General features: G+C 35.0%; 1 protein-coding gene across 4 annotated transcripts in view; it reads left to right on the forward strand.

Moving 5' to 3' along the window:
- The window catches only part of LOC108713119 (dedicator of cytokinesis protein 4), a 154,986-nt gene that overhangs the window by 109,768 nt on the left and 28,438 nt on the right, over positions 1-16,780 (forward strand). For 2 of the 4 annotated variants that reach the window (XM_041588552.1, XM_041588550.1), the window contains 14 exons: positions 24-50; positions 1,461-1,556; positions 3,345-3,405; positions 4,859-4,952; positions 5,128-5,276; positions 5,908-5,994; positions 6,693-6,797; positions 8,758-8,899; positions 10,026-10,192; positions 10,952-11,038; positions 12,997-13,173; positions 14,443-14,526; positions 16,116-16,235; positions 16,506-16,627. In XM_041588552.1, the coding sequence (XP_041444486.1) occupies positions 24-50; positions 1,461-1,556; positions 3,345-3,405; positions 4,859-4,952; positions 5,128-5,276; positions 5,908-5,994; positions 6,693-6,797; positions 8,758-8,899; positions 10,026-10,192; positions 10,952-11,038; positions 12,997-13,173; positions 14,443-14,526; positions 16,116-16,235; positions 16,506-16,627 (1,518 nt within the window). The remainder of the gene's footprint in view (positions 1-23; positions 51-1,460; positions 1,557-3,344; positions 3,406-4,858; positions 4,953-5,127; positions 5,277-5,907; positions 5,995-6,692; positions 6,798-8,757; positions 8,900-10,025; positions 10,193-10,951; positions 11,039-12,996; positions 13,174-14,442; positions 14,527-16,115; positions 16,236-16,505; positions 16,628-16,780) is intronic. The other 2 variants (XM_018255892.2, XM_041588551.1) reach the window with 1 other exon arrangement.

A 16,780-nucleotide genomic window follows, 5' to 3' on the forward strand; every position in this document is an offset into this window, starting at 1 on the left:
TTTATCAATGCTTCCTGGATTAGAATTCCACTCTTTGGTCCATATCCTAGGTAAGGTATAATTGAATTTAATATTCCTGACATTTCCACTCTGAAATAAGAATAAGTACTCTAGACATTATTTTGTGTTTATAAAAATATTTTTCTAAAGAAATGTGTGATTTGAATTAAATGATTTTGCTGATTTTAATATCATGAAATAAGTAGTAGGTAGTTAGACATAGGTCAAGATAAGCCAGATAACTAATTCTGATGGATTCCAAGTGCATTTCAGGCCAAAATTTGTGTTACTGACCCCAGGATGGTAAGGAGCTGATTTCAGGGAAAAACTTTGTGTGCTGAGGTATAACACAACACAGACATGTCAACACCTAAAAGTTAGCTGTCATTAAATTAAGATTAATTGAATACAAGTTAATGGTGGGGGTTAACCGTTCAGTAAAACCTGATATTTTGATAACATTGGCATTTTTTTACCAAGTTGTAACCATTGTTACTGTTCGGTAAAAAATGTTAATCAATAATAAATTAGATAAATATATTTCTGATTAAAGCAAATGTGCATGTTGCCCTTGGGGAGTGCATTCTAGAAAGAAGAGGTTTTAATGTTGTAATATAGTGTTGATATATCTAGCAGTAGTAAACTAATAAAAATTAGTAATATTGAAAAAGTTTCACTAACTGAACTGAACAAAGCCACTCAGAGTGAAGTGATGAATAGTGAAACACTTTCAAGATTGCGTATCAAGTCCAGTTGTTTAAGGGCAGTGACACAAAGGAAGATTTGTCACCATCGATTTTTTAGACATGGCTGCGGGCGACAAATCTCTCAAATACCTCTTTATTGCCAGTAATTTAAATCGCAGGTGGTATGCCCAACTGATCACTAAATCGGTGAAGATGTCTCCAGACAAAACTGGAAGGAAGCAAGCATCAAATATTCCCTGTACCACTGCCCTTAGATTTATCACTGTTGGATAATATATAAAATGACCAGGATGAATGCAAAACCTTCTATGCATGGTGATTAAATACCCTTTTCCCCTGAGTACAGCTGGGAATGTCAACAAAATCATTCGTGGTTACTTATTAAGTCATTTACATTTCCGTGTATTTTTTCTCAAAAACACAGTCAGGGTAATCATTTATTGTGTGCACAGAAAAAAAGAAGACATTTTCATGTATACAGATAAAGGGGGGCATGCTACTTGTCTTAACCAGTCCATAGGCAGAAATAGCAAAATCACCATCAAACATGAATTTGAGTATAAATCAAGTTTGCAAAATAAAAACGGTAATATTTTTAAGTTAAGTTTATTTAATGGAAAACAAATAAAAGACATGCACTTATAAACAGCAAATTACACTTCTTTAATGTAGTTAAGGTTCTGTTTGTAGTTAAAGAAAGACATAATGTCTTTTAAGGTAATGCTAACATAACTTTCTTTTATTTCTTTTTAGCCTATTAAAAAAAATTGAGCGGGAAACATGGAGAGAAAGTGGCGTGTCATTGATTGCCACTGTAACAAGACTTATGGAAAGACTTCTGGACTACAGGTAAGACTGATTGTATTCTGAGGCAAGGATACATTTTGCAATGATCTGGAAAGTAAGATAACTTTTTACAGTTACCTTTTCAATGTAATCTTTGTTTGGTCCAGAAAATAATTTAATGCACTAGGTTTCACTACTGTGCAGAAAAACACTGATTGAACTTGTCAGCCTCAGTGCTAGTGATGGATAGCAGACAGCTGGACAGAAAGATCTCCTGTCACCTATTTATGATTTGTATTGTGCCTTCCAGAAATGCATCATAAAAATGATAGCTCTTAATGGAATCCTGGGATATGTTTCATATATCAGTCTTTTCTAGAGCAATATTATAGTCACTGTCCCTTTGTATTCTATCACATGAATTCTAATATTCCTTTCTATGCAATTTTATACTACTACAAAGACGGGCTTTATAAATTATCATGGTAGTTTTACATAGTTATATACATTAACTTGCTATAATTAAGATATTGCAGCATATTGTCAAATAAGCAGAAACGTTTAGAATTTGATGGACAATAAAATAAGACTTTTAACTTCCCAACCCATCTCCTGGAAATGTATTTCATTAATCTCATCTTTTCAGTTCTTTTGTGCTTTGGTTAATTACAAGTATGCATTAACAGGTAATTTATTGTCTATATTGCACAGTTGGCAAAGCTGCACACTACTACTATACACGCCACTGTATCGTAGTCTTTCCATGCTCTTACCAAGCATGGTATTCTGTATTCTGCCTAACAGTATTGGCTTTCTACTCCCAAATCAGGCATGCTGTGATTCTCTATCTGTTCTTTGAAGTCATTTATAGAAAATGTTCCTTTTTTTAGAGCCTTGGGGATGAAGGATATTAAATTAATATAAAAAATCTGGTTCATTAGATTAAAAAAATCTACCTAGTTTTATGTATGAAGCCGTTTGGATTTCGGTTAGAGTACAAGGCTTAGCTAAGGCATTAGGCTTCAGGATCTTTGGTCTGTAGATGAATATTAAAAGAAGCTGTTGACAGTGTTAATAGAAATTACTGTGTTGCTTTAATTTTTATAAAAAAATTGGCCAAATTAAAGGGCATAAAATTAATGTTAATGTTAATAATTGTCTTACTATAGAAGGATAGGTTTTGCCAGATACCAAGAGGTTTTTGCAGTTTAATTTAGGAAACACATCTTACTGTTCCTGATGTTTTAAATTGTCTCATGTAGACCACATGGAAAACTATCCTTGTAAATGGGTCCAATGAGTTTGGTTATGGCTGATACATGTACTTCGATTTGTGACCCATGGTAATTGTATAGGTTTTTTTAAGCATACAGTTAGTTTTGAAAGAGCTTAGTAGGTTGTTATCTTACATATGAATTCATCTCATAATTATAGTTAAAAGACCAATGGATCGAATGTTCTTGATCATTTTGTACCTTGCTTCTTATGGTAAGGAAGGACAAATTATTTCTTGTATTATTAACTTTGGGGAGCTGAACATGCAAAAATAGTTTTATGATATACGGTAATTATTTCAGCCTGTCGTTCTATTTTCCCCTCTTTGTGCCTGGGCAGTCAATTAAGTGTCCTTCTTTCTTGAAAATTTTTTGTCAAAGAAAATGAATACAAATTTTAAATAAAAAAAAAAAAAAAAAGAATAAAGTATCCAGTCGAGGCCTGGCTAATGCGCACCTTATTATAGGTATGACATATGCTTTTGGTATGTTTCAGATGCCTCCCTAAATATACTCACTAAATTGTGGCTGGACTTTCTATAAAATGTAACCCATAACATTAACATTTTCTTTTCAGAGACTGTATGAAAATGGGGGAGGTTGATGGAAAAAAGATTGGCTGCACTGTCAGCTTGCTCGTAAGTTATTCTACTTTTTAACTTCTGCTTGCATATACTTCTGCCTAGAGTTGGTTTACATATCATTTTGCATTATTTTGTGTTATACAATACACTATTAGCTGAGCTAAAATAGAAAAATATGGCATAGCTGTATAATGATCTGCAATGTCAGGTTCCCAGCATCCCAGAAAAAGCTCAGACAGATCCATTTGTCCTTATATTTCAGACAATTAATAGTAAGCAGAATACTTCAAGCCTGAAGATCTTTAACATGCTAACAGTATGCTGTTACAAGCCATACCCGATGAAAAGGTTAAGACGTGAACTTGTCTAAAATAATGAGATGTGGTTGCTACTGCCTCGGTGGCAGCAGCAGCAGGACTTGACATCTCTGCGTGGTTTGTTTTTCGGCAATCAAGCAGAGTATATAATGAATCCCATGGGTCCTTGCGTAACAGAAACACAGTTCTACAGAACTAAATGCAGATTTCACATCCCTGAAAAAACATACTGCTTGTACTTCACAACAATTCACTTTGTGCGTCCCAATCAAATTATTATTGCTTCTTCTATTGCATTTGAGAATTATGGCACCTCAGTAAAGTGGTTAACTAGTTATACACTATTGGGATTACACAGCTAGAGCGGGAAAAAAGGAGACTGAGTATGTAAAGTGTAATAGTGATCTGCTCATTACAAATCAAAGGCTTTCAGAAATGCAGACTTAGTAATACTGTCCTGTTTGATGTGCTTGCTATTTAGGCAGGAGATGGACTGCTAATATAGGATTATGTAAAGTTGCATCCTTTTTAATAAGTATTCTCCTATCTCCTTGTTATTAGAAGGCTTACACTAGATTCCTACAAGTACCTTACTTTCACAACAATAAGGAAGTGGATCTAATGAAGAGATGAGTTGGGGTTACAATAACATAACAAAAATAATAATATAATATAGAGGCTTTGTACCTCTATAACACCTTTGCCCAGATGATTGGGATTAGCTATTGGATGGAGAATCTCAACTGCACACAGTACTATACTCTTTGACTGCTTTCATAGGGCAACCTCTGTGACTTTCTGCATGTAATGTATTTCATCAGAATGCATGTGGCCTGGGATGTTTCAGATAAGATGTTTTTATGTAATCTGGATCGCCCTACTTCATCTACTAAAAAGAATTTGAACATTAAATAGGCCTAATATTATTTTGCCACCATCATGGATTTATGCATCATAGTTAACATCAAGTAGAAGGTACTGTTTTTTTTACAGAAAAAAATAAAATAATTTTTAAAAAACTGACTCTGTGGGAGATGGCCTACTTGTAATTATGAAGCTTTTTATAATCACTGTATAAATGTCATTGAAATAAACTTGTATTAAAAATGTAGCATATGAGGGTAATTTTATGTCCATTTTATGCTATGATGATGCAAGATATTGACATAATATGCCTCCAATTTTTCTAGAATTTTTACAAGACAGAACTGAATAAAGAAGAGATGTATATACGCTATATACACAAATTATATGATCTCCACATGAAAGCACAAAATTTCACAGGTGAAGACACTTCCTTGTATGTGCAGTTATTGTATGTTTTGTGCATAGTAAATTGAAATCATTTTATTTCCCCTTTAATTGCAAACAATGTATTGCATCTGTAATAACAATTAAACAAATAATTGTTCGATTTATTCTGTTCTTATTTGTTTAATTTATTCTGTTCTTTGTCTAGAGGGTGCATACACTCTTTTGTTATATGATGAATTATTGGAATGGTCAGATCGCCCACTAAGAGAATTTATCAGCTACCCAATGCAGACAGAGTGGCAACGCAAGGAATACCTACACATGACTATTATACAGAACTTTGACAGGGGAAAAGTAAGCAATTGCTAGTTGTGTTCCAAGTTCCACTGTATCAGGAGATTTACATTTGCAAAGCCACTACATTTGCATATATTGAAGCCAGCTATCTAGCCCAGGGTTATTCAAATGTGGCATAATGTGAACCTAAAGTTGTTTTTAGGGCCCCTGCCTGCTTATGGACTCCAAAGGAAGCTGTGTATGGAGACATAATTTTGATATAATCTGGTCCAATTAATTAGCCCACTATATGGAAACAGTTGGACAGTGGTGATCTAGTTGTAGACCTTGCAAAATACCTCTGTCACAGTCTCTTTACTTGACATTATTGCTCCCTTGATAAACATTAAAGCACTTCTATACATAAAATAGATTAGGCATATGTCATATGAAAACAGTCATGCTGCATATCCTTTCCAAAGTGTTCTATTATAGGATATGCTCCTATTGTACTTAGACATGAGGTTACATTTCACAAAAGCTTGGCATTTGGGATAATGACCTACTAATCACCATGTAGTTTTTTTTTAGTTGTGACATTTTCCATGATTCATTGCTATTTAATGTATAAACTTCATGCAGCTTTAATTGTAAATATCTATAATCATAGCAGGTTCTGCTTACTCTGATTGTTTGTGTTCTTTTGCAGTGTTGGGAGAATGGAATAATACTCTGCAGGAAGCTGGCTGAGCAATATGAAAGCTACTATGACTATAAAAATCTCAGCAAAATTAGGGTAATTTTAGTGTCGTTTTATAGTTGCTACGTGAACTGTTGAACAAAACCTTGCTGTTCCTATGATATGCACATAACTACATTTTTTCTATAAAATTGCTTAGTAAAATAGTGCTCCTAAAATTCTTATTTATGACATTTGAAAATTTGTGCCATGAAGGTGAATCATAACTAATTCTACTTCTATAATAATGCAAACTGTTCTAAAATGTGTCATAGAAAAAAACTGCATTAGATTACTTGCTACTTAATAATCTGAAAATAGATATTACTGGTCTAGTAAAGTTAGATTAATTGCCACAAGCATTGAAATGGTTGCTGAGATACAGAACTTTCATTTGAAACAGTGTACCGTAGGTTGTTCTTCACTTTAAGGGCAGTGAGGTTGTGGAATGCCCTGCTTGGTTATGTTGTGATGGCTGATTTCATTAATGCTTTCAAGATGATTGGATGATTTCTTGGACAAGCATAATTTGAAAGGCTATTGTGAAAGTGAATTCTACAATTAGTATAGTTATTGGTAAAAATAGTTAAGATATGTGAATGTATAGATAGGTCTGATGGCACCTCCTGTGCCATCAGTTTACAGAAAGGTTTATATTGCACTTGGAAGCTTTTAAACAATTATTTCTATCTTAGTGTAATGAACTCATATGTTAACAATAATGCACAATGTTAACACATTTAATTTATTTATAGATGATGGAAGCTTCTCTATATGATAAAATTATGGATCAGCAGCGCTTGGAGCCTGAGTTTTTCAGGGTTGGTTTTTATGGCAAAAAATTTCCATTTTTCTTGCGAGTAAGTAATATTGCGAAAACAAGTCAGTATTAACATTAAATTAAGAACAAAAATGTGGCAAGCTTTAAAAAGCAAAGTGATAACATCTGGATTTCATACTGCAATATTAATTTGTGTGGAATTTCTTAACTCAGCTGTTTTTCTTTTCACGACAATATGCTGTTTATTAGCATATAAAAATATGCAAAATTAAATATTAAATGTAATATTAAATTAAATGGAACTGTACTAGTAGGCGCACTCATGGAAATATAGTCCATGCCATTGAAAAGCAAGTTGTTCTCTATAGGCCTTTAAGCACATCTAGTTACACAGTAGTTGTTTTGCTTCTGGTTTACAATAGTACATGTATGGGACCTGTAATCCAAAATTTCTGGGACCTGGGGTTAACCTGATAAGGGATCTTTCCATAATTTGGATCTCTATGCCTTAAGTCTGCTAAGTGATCATTAAAATATTAAATAAACCCAATAAGATAGTTTTGCCTCCAATAAGGACAATTATATCTAAGTTTGGTTCAAGCACATAGTACTGTTGTGTTATTATAGTAAAGTAGGAAATCATTTTTAAAAATTTGAATTATTGCATAAAATGGGGTCTATGTGAGATGGCCTTCTCATAATTCAGAACTTTTCGGATAATAATAATAGTAAATAATTCTAGAGATGTATTGTAATAAGAGTTTTGCTTCGGTATGTTTTACCAGACATTAAGAGGGTTGTGTATTTATTGTATTGTTTTGTTTGTGTTTATTTCATCCTAATCCTGCCCTGCTATCCATATGTTTCATTGTATGCCTCATTTTCCCCACAATTATCTTCCTTTCTTTATAGCTTTTCAACATTCTCATGTGTTTCCATATCATATTGTCTATAACTGTACCTTTTTGTTCTATATACTGAACAATTTAATGAGAACTAGTGTAGTGGCTATGGTTGTCTTGTGACAAAAGTGTTGTAAGTCAATGTTGTGCAACTTCTAAGACCTTGGTGGTAAGAGGCTATTTGGGTTAATCTGAAAAATAATAACATCTGATTTTTAATTACGGTACAAGTAACTGTTCAGATCATTTTGTAAAATGTTTGAAGGCTACAAAAAAAAAGTTTAATCACTTATTGATAAGTAATATATAGCTGTTATGATAGGAATACAACTTTGGGTAAAGCAGTGAAAGAAATATAAGAGCCCTTTAGCGCGCATTCAAAGAGCACTTCTTCCACTGGTGTGGCTGCAGTTTGCATATCACAGCAGATTTAATAAATCTGGGAAGTGGTACAGACTGCAGTACCATGGGGAGTAGGTCTGCCCACTGCCTCTGAATAATAATAATTCTGAATGATGTGCACTACCTGCCAGGGGCCTCTTGAACAGTGCTCTATATTCTGAGGGAGTGATCTCCAAATAATGGCTCACGACAACACGTTGCTTACCAACCCCTTGGCTGTTGCTCCCAGTGGCCTAAAAGCAGGTGCTTATTTTTGAATTCCTTGCTTGGAAGCACATTTTGGTTGCATAAAAGTTAGATGTACTGTCAAATAAAGCCTACTGTGACCTGTCTGTCCACATAGGAGCTACCAAATAAACAATTACAGGCTTTATTTGGCAGCCCCAGGAACTTTTTTCATGCTTGTTTTGCTCCCCAACTCTTTTCACTTTTGAATGTTGGGGACCTCTTTTCTAGGGCTATAGACAGGCTATAGCCTTTTTTGGTCTTCTATATTGAAAATTATCCCTTATGTGGCATTACTCTTTATAACAATAATATTCATTCGTCTGTTACTCTGTCACTTGTGCTTTAATGAACCTGTGTGGTGTAGAACTTACATGGATCTTGCGCAAATACCTCTCATCAAGAACCTCACCTGAAGTAAAGTATAGAAATTAATGCCACTGTAATTTTGCAGTATGCCACATGGTTTTTAAGTCTAGAATGTTTCTAAGAATTTCTTTATATCTTTAGAATAAGGAGTTTGTTTGCAGAGGACACGACTATGAAAGGCTTGAGGCTTTCCAGCAGCGAATGCTAACTGAATTTCCCCATGCCATTGCAATGCAACATGCCAACCAGCCTGATGAAACCATATTTCAGGCAGAAGCTCAGTGTATCCTTGTATCATTTAGAACTTTCAATGTCACTTTTGCTCTCTTCTACTCAATCTTTAGAGTTCATACAATGAGTAATCACACGTTTCCCCAAAAGCTGATGGTTAATTTTCTCACTGCTGCCACTCTATATTATTTCTTTGACATGGCACAGAAAGCATACTGCTCAGTTTCATTGATTTCTTTCAGGTTAAGGACAACAATGATTACTGACTATTTACTGACTGTGCCTGGTGCATGTAAGCAAACAATGAACTCTTTCATATGCTATCAACAAGACAGTATGCAACTTTATTTTATTGCTATCGGCCTCCTGACGGCTTATTGAGTAAGAACACAAAAGAGTAAATAGCAACCGCACTGCAATAGTTATTTATAATGTACTAGAACCTAACAACAAATTTTAAAGCAATTATTTCATTTGTTTTTTGACTGTCTTTGACATCTGTTAACATTTATATTAGTTTGCCACATGTTTCATGCAGATGGTATATAAAAATGCCTTACAGCACTGAAGGTCATCATTTGTGAGTATTAAAATGCATTTTAGTGGTTCCCAATAATACCTAGAAGTTTTTGATAGTTGTGATGGTTTACAAGAGCACTACACTTTATATATGAGGCTATGTATCTTCTCTTATGGGGGAAGTCGATACCGGAAAAATATTCGCAATGCGAAAAGTTATGCCTTTGTGCAAACCATGTTTCTGTTGCGCGAATTTAATATAGCTTTTCCGAAACTGGAAACTGTTTAGCATCCTCTTCTGACAGGGTAAGATTATTTGCGAGTTTTGTGCCAATGCGCAGTGAATGTAATACAACTTCTTACTGAAAAAGTTATGTTTGCTCCAAAAGATTGCGACACCTTCAAACACTTCTTAATAATGGGCAATGCGCAAATACAATTTGCAATGCACAATTAAAATTTGCAATGCAGTAACAGTTTAAGAAAGAGTATTACACTGTGAAATGCAAATTTTAATTCATATTTGTGCAAATTGCTTTGCTCTTTGAGATTTTATTACATTCCCCCTTTAGTGTATGTTACTGCCACCGAGTATAGATATTATGGAGAGAATACCGTGACATGTAAATGAGACAGATTGCCCTTAACTTCTTATGCAGATTTGCAGATTTATGCTGTAACACCAATACCAGAAACCCAAGAAGTTCTGCAGAGAGACGGTATCCCGGATAATATCAAAAGTTTCTACAAAGTGAATCACATATGGAGATTTCGATATGACAGACCTTTTCACAAAGGGACCAAGGACAAAGAAAATGAATTCAAGGTACAGAACAGACTTAAAAACAGTGAGATATGAAAGAAAGAACACTTTGTATTACATCATGCTGACTCTTTAGGAATGTACAGTGTAACTCAGTATTTGCAATATATTTCTGTTTCACTGCCGATGGGCATGTGGTGAAAAAGACCACACTTCATTCCCAACAAATTTCTCACATGCCTTATTTTTATAAACACATCCAGTTTGTAGTAGCAGAAATTGCTTTAGTCTAATGAATTGTGTCAGTGCTGGCTGAAGGTTTTCAATTACTGTTGCACATTTATCACCAGATGACAATATGGATATAGATTTCCTGACATGACATTTCTCCCTTGGATATTTTTCACTTCTAAGTATAGACTGCTGTTTGGAATAAATGCACAATCATCTGTGTGCTATGGAGTAAAAATTGCATATTTTGTGCACTTAATTATACTTGGAAGGTCACAGTCTGTTCCTGTGAAAGATAATTGCCTCCAAGCCAGGTTATTCAATTTGGCTTACTTATGTGAACTATTAATGGGAAAGCACTTCAGCACTGTGACACAATTAATCCAAAATCGTGACAAAGATCTGACATATGTAGCACTTAATTGCAATTGGTTGTTCTCATGTAAATACAAAGAATAGCAAATGTTTCCCCACAATGAATAATGCAGATAATATATCATTGTATATATTTTATATATATATATATATATATATATATATATATATATATATGTTACATACACATGAAAAATGACCTTTCTTCCCCCTCAGAGTCTTTGGGTAGAAAGAACTACGTTGACCTTGGTACAAAGTTTGCCTGGAATTTCTCGCTGGTTTGAAGTTGAAAAACGTGAAGTGGTAGGGGCAGAGTTAATTACACATTTTACAATTCCTGATGTTAAGGTACTGTAAATCTGCATGTGAGTGCTAGGTTTCTAGTTTCTAGCCATTTATTTCTCTTCATGCTCTCTGAGAGGAAAGATAGCAGAAGGCATAACATCTAGAGCTTATACATCATGTTTGGAATGCTATGTTTTATTTATATATTGTTTAAATGCATGCTTCAGATGATATTATGGTAACATAATGGAAAACAATAACCAAATAGCCCATGTACTTGTATGCATATATAGGCATTAGATGCCAGACCCTGGTGCAAAGTTTATTCAATTCACATTGCTTGTAGGGGGTGTTTAAAATAAAAAAGAAATCAACAATCAAACAGAAGGTGAAATTGAATATTTGTTGTATATCTGCACCCATTATATTTATCACCTCAGCCCAGATGTACATTTTATTATTTACACAGTACATCCTTACAAAATAATCACTATTTAAACATGGATGGCCATATTATCCATTTGTTCATTACAATGTTCGTGCACCAGCACAAAAGTGTACAAAATCCACACGGTGCAGATAATGACCATGGTAAAAAAATATCTGTTTGGCATTAAGATTTTGGACAATTAATGTTGTAAGTTACTCTGGCTGGCATAGTGAAGTCTAGAATATCACCCAATGTGAAGTGGCAAATGAGCTGTCCATTCATTAGACTATGTAACCATAAGAATGAGTAGTGAACTTTGGTGATAGTAACATGCAAAAAAGGGGGCCCTCAGCACGTGGAGCGGACAAACCCGAAAACCTTTTGGAGCAGGTATTCAATGAAGGCAATCTTCCAGGCAAATATTAAAGTGAAGAGAGTTATATTGTGTCCACAGCCTAACACGTTTCGTGTCACAAACACTTAATCATAGGCATATGATTATATATATATATATTAATCATAAAAGTGGGAATGGTCAAAACTGGCTTCCTTTATGACCATCCACAGAAGTTGGACTGCACTGATTTAATTTATTATACAGCTGTTATTTATGTTGCATTCATATTTTTGGGGATCACTAAATAAAGGTTTACTTACACCCCGGTGCATCCCAGCCCAGCCCTGATGCCTCTCCCCCCCTCCCGCTCCACGCTTCTAACTTCTAGCGTTGGAGCCAATGTCGGACTGGCCCGTCGGGACACGGGGAAAAAGCCCGGTGGGCCTCGACCCTCATGGGCCCCCGTCAGGCCAGACCGCCTCTCCTGACATTCGGTTTTTCCAAAAAAAAATGTTTTTTTTTTAGGTGCCGCACAGTGCCGTCTACGCATGTACGCTGAGCGATGTTGTTTGCGCGTCACAGTAGGGGCGCGGAGGGGGGCCCTGGACAGCAGGCCCGGAGCGGGTCGAGGGGGGGCCGAGCATCATGGCTAGTGCAGTGAGCGTTATTGCACTAGCACGAAGTCGAAGGATTTAGCGCAAATAGTTTGATCGAAAGATCGAACGAAAAATGGTTCGATCGAAAGATTAAATCCTTCGAATCGTTTGATTAGAAGGATTTTAATCCATCGATCAAACGGTTTTTCTTCTTCATTAGAAAGCCTGTGGGTACCTTCCCCATAGGCTAACATTGCACTTCGGTAGGTTTTAGGTGGCGAAGTAGGGGGTCGAAGTTTTTTTTAAAGAGACAGTACTTCGACTATCGAATGGTCGAATAGTCAAACGATTTTTAGTTTGAATCGTTCGATTCGAAGTCGTAGTCGAAGGTCGAAGTAGCCAAAAAAATCATTCGAAATTCGAGGTTTTTTTTATTCTGTTCCTTCACTCGAGCTAAGTAAATAGGCCCCATAGCGTTTAAGCTGCAATGAATGAGCTGTTTTAACTTGTAGTGCAACTGGAAACTATACGGTATAATGTGATTTATAGAATGCTCCTTGAGGACTTGCCGAACATCATGGTATGAAATGACTGTAACTTCCTCTTTTTTCAGGTTGAAATGAGTCCACTTGAAAATGCTATTGAGGTCCTAGAAAATAAGAACCAGCAGCTGAGGATGCTGATTAGTCAGTGTCAGTCACGACAGATGCAGAACATCAACCCACTTACAATGTGTCTGAATGGAGTTATAGATGCTGCAGTTAATGGGGGTGTTTCCAGGTATCAGGAGGTCAGTTTCAGTCAATGGAAGGCTGTTTTCCAGAATAATGACTTAAGCTAAGGCTACTGCTTGAGAAGAGTAAATCATAAGGCCTTTTTTGTGAATTGCATTCTAATGACTAAAGAATAGTGATGAAATCTGAAAACACAAATTCTTCAATATCCTGCTGTATTTGTGAATTTTCTGAAGACTTTAGGCTAGACAAAAGTTAGAAATTAGTTTAAGTAGTCCTTCACATGGGCCATTGGTCTAAAATTACTCTTAAAGCAGATAAATGAACAACTTAAACATAAAGTACAGATACAATATAGATTTAGAATGCTTTTTGAATTATTTCTCTTGGGAACACACACTGTAATAAACAAACAAAGTTACAAAGCCAAAGTGCCAAATGTGTAGAAAATCACAATGAAGAAGGTCCCTGCCTCTTGACTTAATTATACCCCTGAGACCAGCACCCCAAAGCATATAAATCATGCTCAGTGTATCCGTTAGATGCTAGCACTTATTTGATTTCACACCCACAGTCATCCGGTATTTATTGATATATAACCATGAAAAAAAGAACACCGTTTCAGTGGTCAATTTCTAAACTTAAAGGGGAACTACGGCTTCCAAACCAAAATTTGATACATAGGCCCAAATAACACAGAAACCCCTAATATACCCATCACCGTTACCTGTTTCTTCAGCTGTTTAACAGTTCTTTTCTTTCTGCATCATTTGAAATCCTGGCAGGGAAGGGGGGACTAAAACACTGATGTTACAAATGTAACAACTTCTCCACAGTTTACAGACAGCGTGCAGGAACTACATAACCTACAATGCATTGCACTGTGATGTTCTGTTCCTTGTTAAAATAACATGTGCAAGGAATTGTGGGGTTTGGAGGATGCAGTCTAATCATATCTGGCTGCTGATACAAAGTAACAGTAGTCAGCCAGCTCAGCAAAGTAGTCAGACAGATCAGCAGGAGGACAGGGGGCTCGGTTTAGGGAACCGTCAGAAGCCATTAAAATCATGAAAAGTCTGCATATCTCTTAATTGATGTATATTGCAAAGTTGCTTGAAATTATGTTTACTTTTCAAAAAGCTAAGTGATGTTTTTGTGGAGTTCCCTTTAAAAGTATTTGTGAGTACTGCTAGATGTAATTATCAATACACAATGACTTATGCTTTTAGGTTACATTAAAACAGCCCTTAAACAAATTTTTTCACTGACTGGACTAAAATCTGAGATTAACCCATTTAAATAACCCTATATTATTTCCTTCTCAGGCATTCTTTGTAAAAGAGTATATTTTCAACCATCCGGAGGATGGAGATAAAATCACACGCCTAAGAGAGCTCATGCTTGAGCAGGTATGATAGAAATCTTATTCTTAAATCTTTATAATGTGAAGTTTACTACGGATGCAGCAAACATGAAGTTTAGTCTAAGGATTTACTAGAATGCCATGATTTAAGGATTTGGTTAAGCATGGATTCTTAAGTCATTTAAGTTTACAATCAATGATCTATATTTTAACTCCATTAAGGGAGAATTTTACTCCAGGCTTACGCTGCTGTAAAATTACCGCAAACAGACAGTTGGTCATTGTTAAACTCATAAGTCCCAAAGAGTGTCAGATCTTAATAAATATACAACTTACTATTGAACAGTGCATGGACACTGCAACAGATTTTTCTATATGGAGTTTTATCAATGTATCCACATACTGTACATAACTATATACAGATCATTTTAAAAGAGTTTCAGTGTATTCACTATGTGTTAGAACGTATAATTCTACTAGTCTATTATAAATATAGTGGAAAAGTAAGCGTAAGCTTGTTTAAGTGCAGACTAGTATGCCTTAGCACTGTGTTTGTTTCCAAATAAATATAATGCACTGCACTGTAGATCTCTGGTACCAGATAGATGAAAAGAAAATGTATTACAATGCAAACTAAAAAGGGTTCCCACGGCAACAGTTTTTTTCTGGTTAATATACTGTTGTGTGTTCACATAAGAACCATTCACCTTATAATGAATACAAAAAAGGGTATTATATATTAGGAAATGTAAAGGCATGCAGTTAAATATGGTGTTACAAATGTGGTGTAAAGGGGCAGTGCAGATAAAAAAAAGTAAACCCCTCCCATTTAAAAAAAAAAAACATTTATCTGTAATCCTGGAATTCAACTTTCTGCTTTTTTTTCTGGTTTTGGGACTTGGGTCTTGGGGGTTACCATATAAGGGGTATTTTTGTAATTTCGATCACCATATCATGCCTACTAAAATAATCACTTAAAATTAAATTAACCCAATAGAATTGTTTTGCCTCCGATAAAGATTAGTTATATCTAAGTTGGAATCAAGTACAATTTGCTGTTTATTTATTACCTAGATAAAGAAAATGTGTTTTAACATTTTTTATTATTTGATTAAAATAGAGTCTATAAGAGCTTACCTTCCTGTAATTTGGAACTGTCTGGACAAAGGGTTTCCAGATAATTACTTCCCCATACCTGTATGCAGATAGGGTTGAGACTAAAATTAATTTATTAGTTACTTCATAGGAACTAATGTAAATCTCTAGTGTAACCCCGTAACACTATAGATTTACCAATTATTTGCAGGCATATAAACAAAATACTTGGCTCTTTTCTATGGTCCAAAATATTTTACTTTTCCTAAAGTTTAACAGTAAATTGCCTCCTTATAGATATTATACCGTTCCTTTGTAAATAAACGTTTCCTTGCCTGCAAAGCAAGTTCGTTTATTTCCTTGTATTAAGCCGTTGAATATGTTATTGTAATCAGGAGTTTTGCAAATAATAATATATTTTATCATAAATCCTTGGGTTTTTTTGTGCTTTATACAGCAGATGGCTACATTAATAACTTGAAATGCGTGCATTATAGTAGCAAGAAATATGTTTTGAACTTGACCTATTTTTATTTTAAGGCCCAGATATTGGAGTTTGGCTTAGCAGTGCATGAAAAATTTGTGCCTCAGGATATGAGACCTCTACATAAGAAGATGGTGGATCAGTTCTTTGTAATGAAGTCAAGTTTGGGAATACAGGTATTTTAAGTTCAGTTAAAATATGTGGGAGGGTGAATACAGAAGTAAGACAGAAACAATAAAAATGCAACCTTGCAAAAATGACATCTTTTGGTTATTAGCTTTTATCATATTTCACATGGTTACAGCATGTGTATATATAGCGCTAATTCCTCTGCCGGGATGAGTACTCTTTAATTGACAAATTCGTTTTTTCTTTCCATATAAAGTAAAATTTGCTACCTTAAATATTGCTAAGGGTTCTTAACATTTACTTTATCAAATTTTCAGGATTTTTCCACATGCGTGCCACCAAGTCCTGTTAATTTTCTCAATGGAAGCCCTCATATCCCTAGAAATTCAGCACCTGCTATCATGGGTCCAGATGTTGCAAGAGTGGTACCTAGACGGAGGTAAAGTTCTCTCCACTGTGTATCACTACACAAAGTTCTACCATATAGAGCATTTTAATTAGTTTCATTTATTTAGATTGAGCTGTTTTCTTTTGACTTTTTTATTTGGTCTAGTTGGTTTAATTATCCTCAAATGATGCAACATAAATTTGC

The sequence above is a fragment of the Xenopus laevis genome, chromosome 3S (assembly GCF_017654675.1).
Source record: "Xenopus laevis strain J_2021 chromosome 3S, Xenopus_laevis_v10.1, whole genome shotgun sequence".
In the NCBI taxonomy this organism is placed as follows: domain Eukaryota; kingdom Metazoa; phylum Chordata; class Amphibia; order Anura; family Pipidae; genus Xenopus; species Xenopus laevis.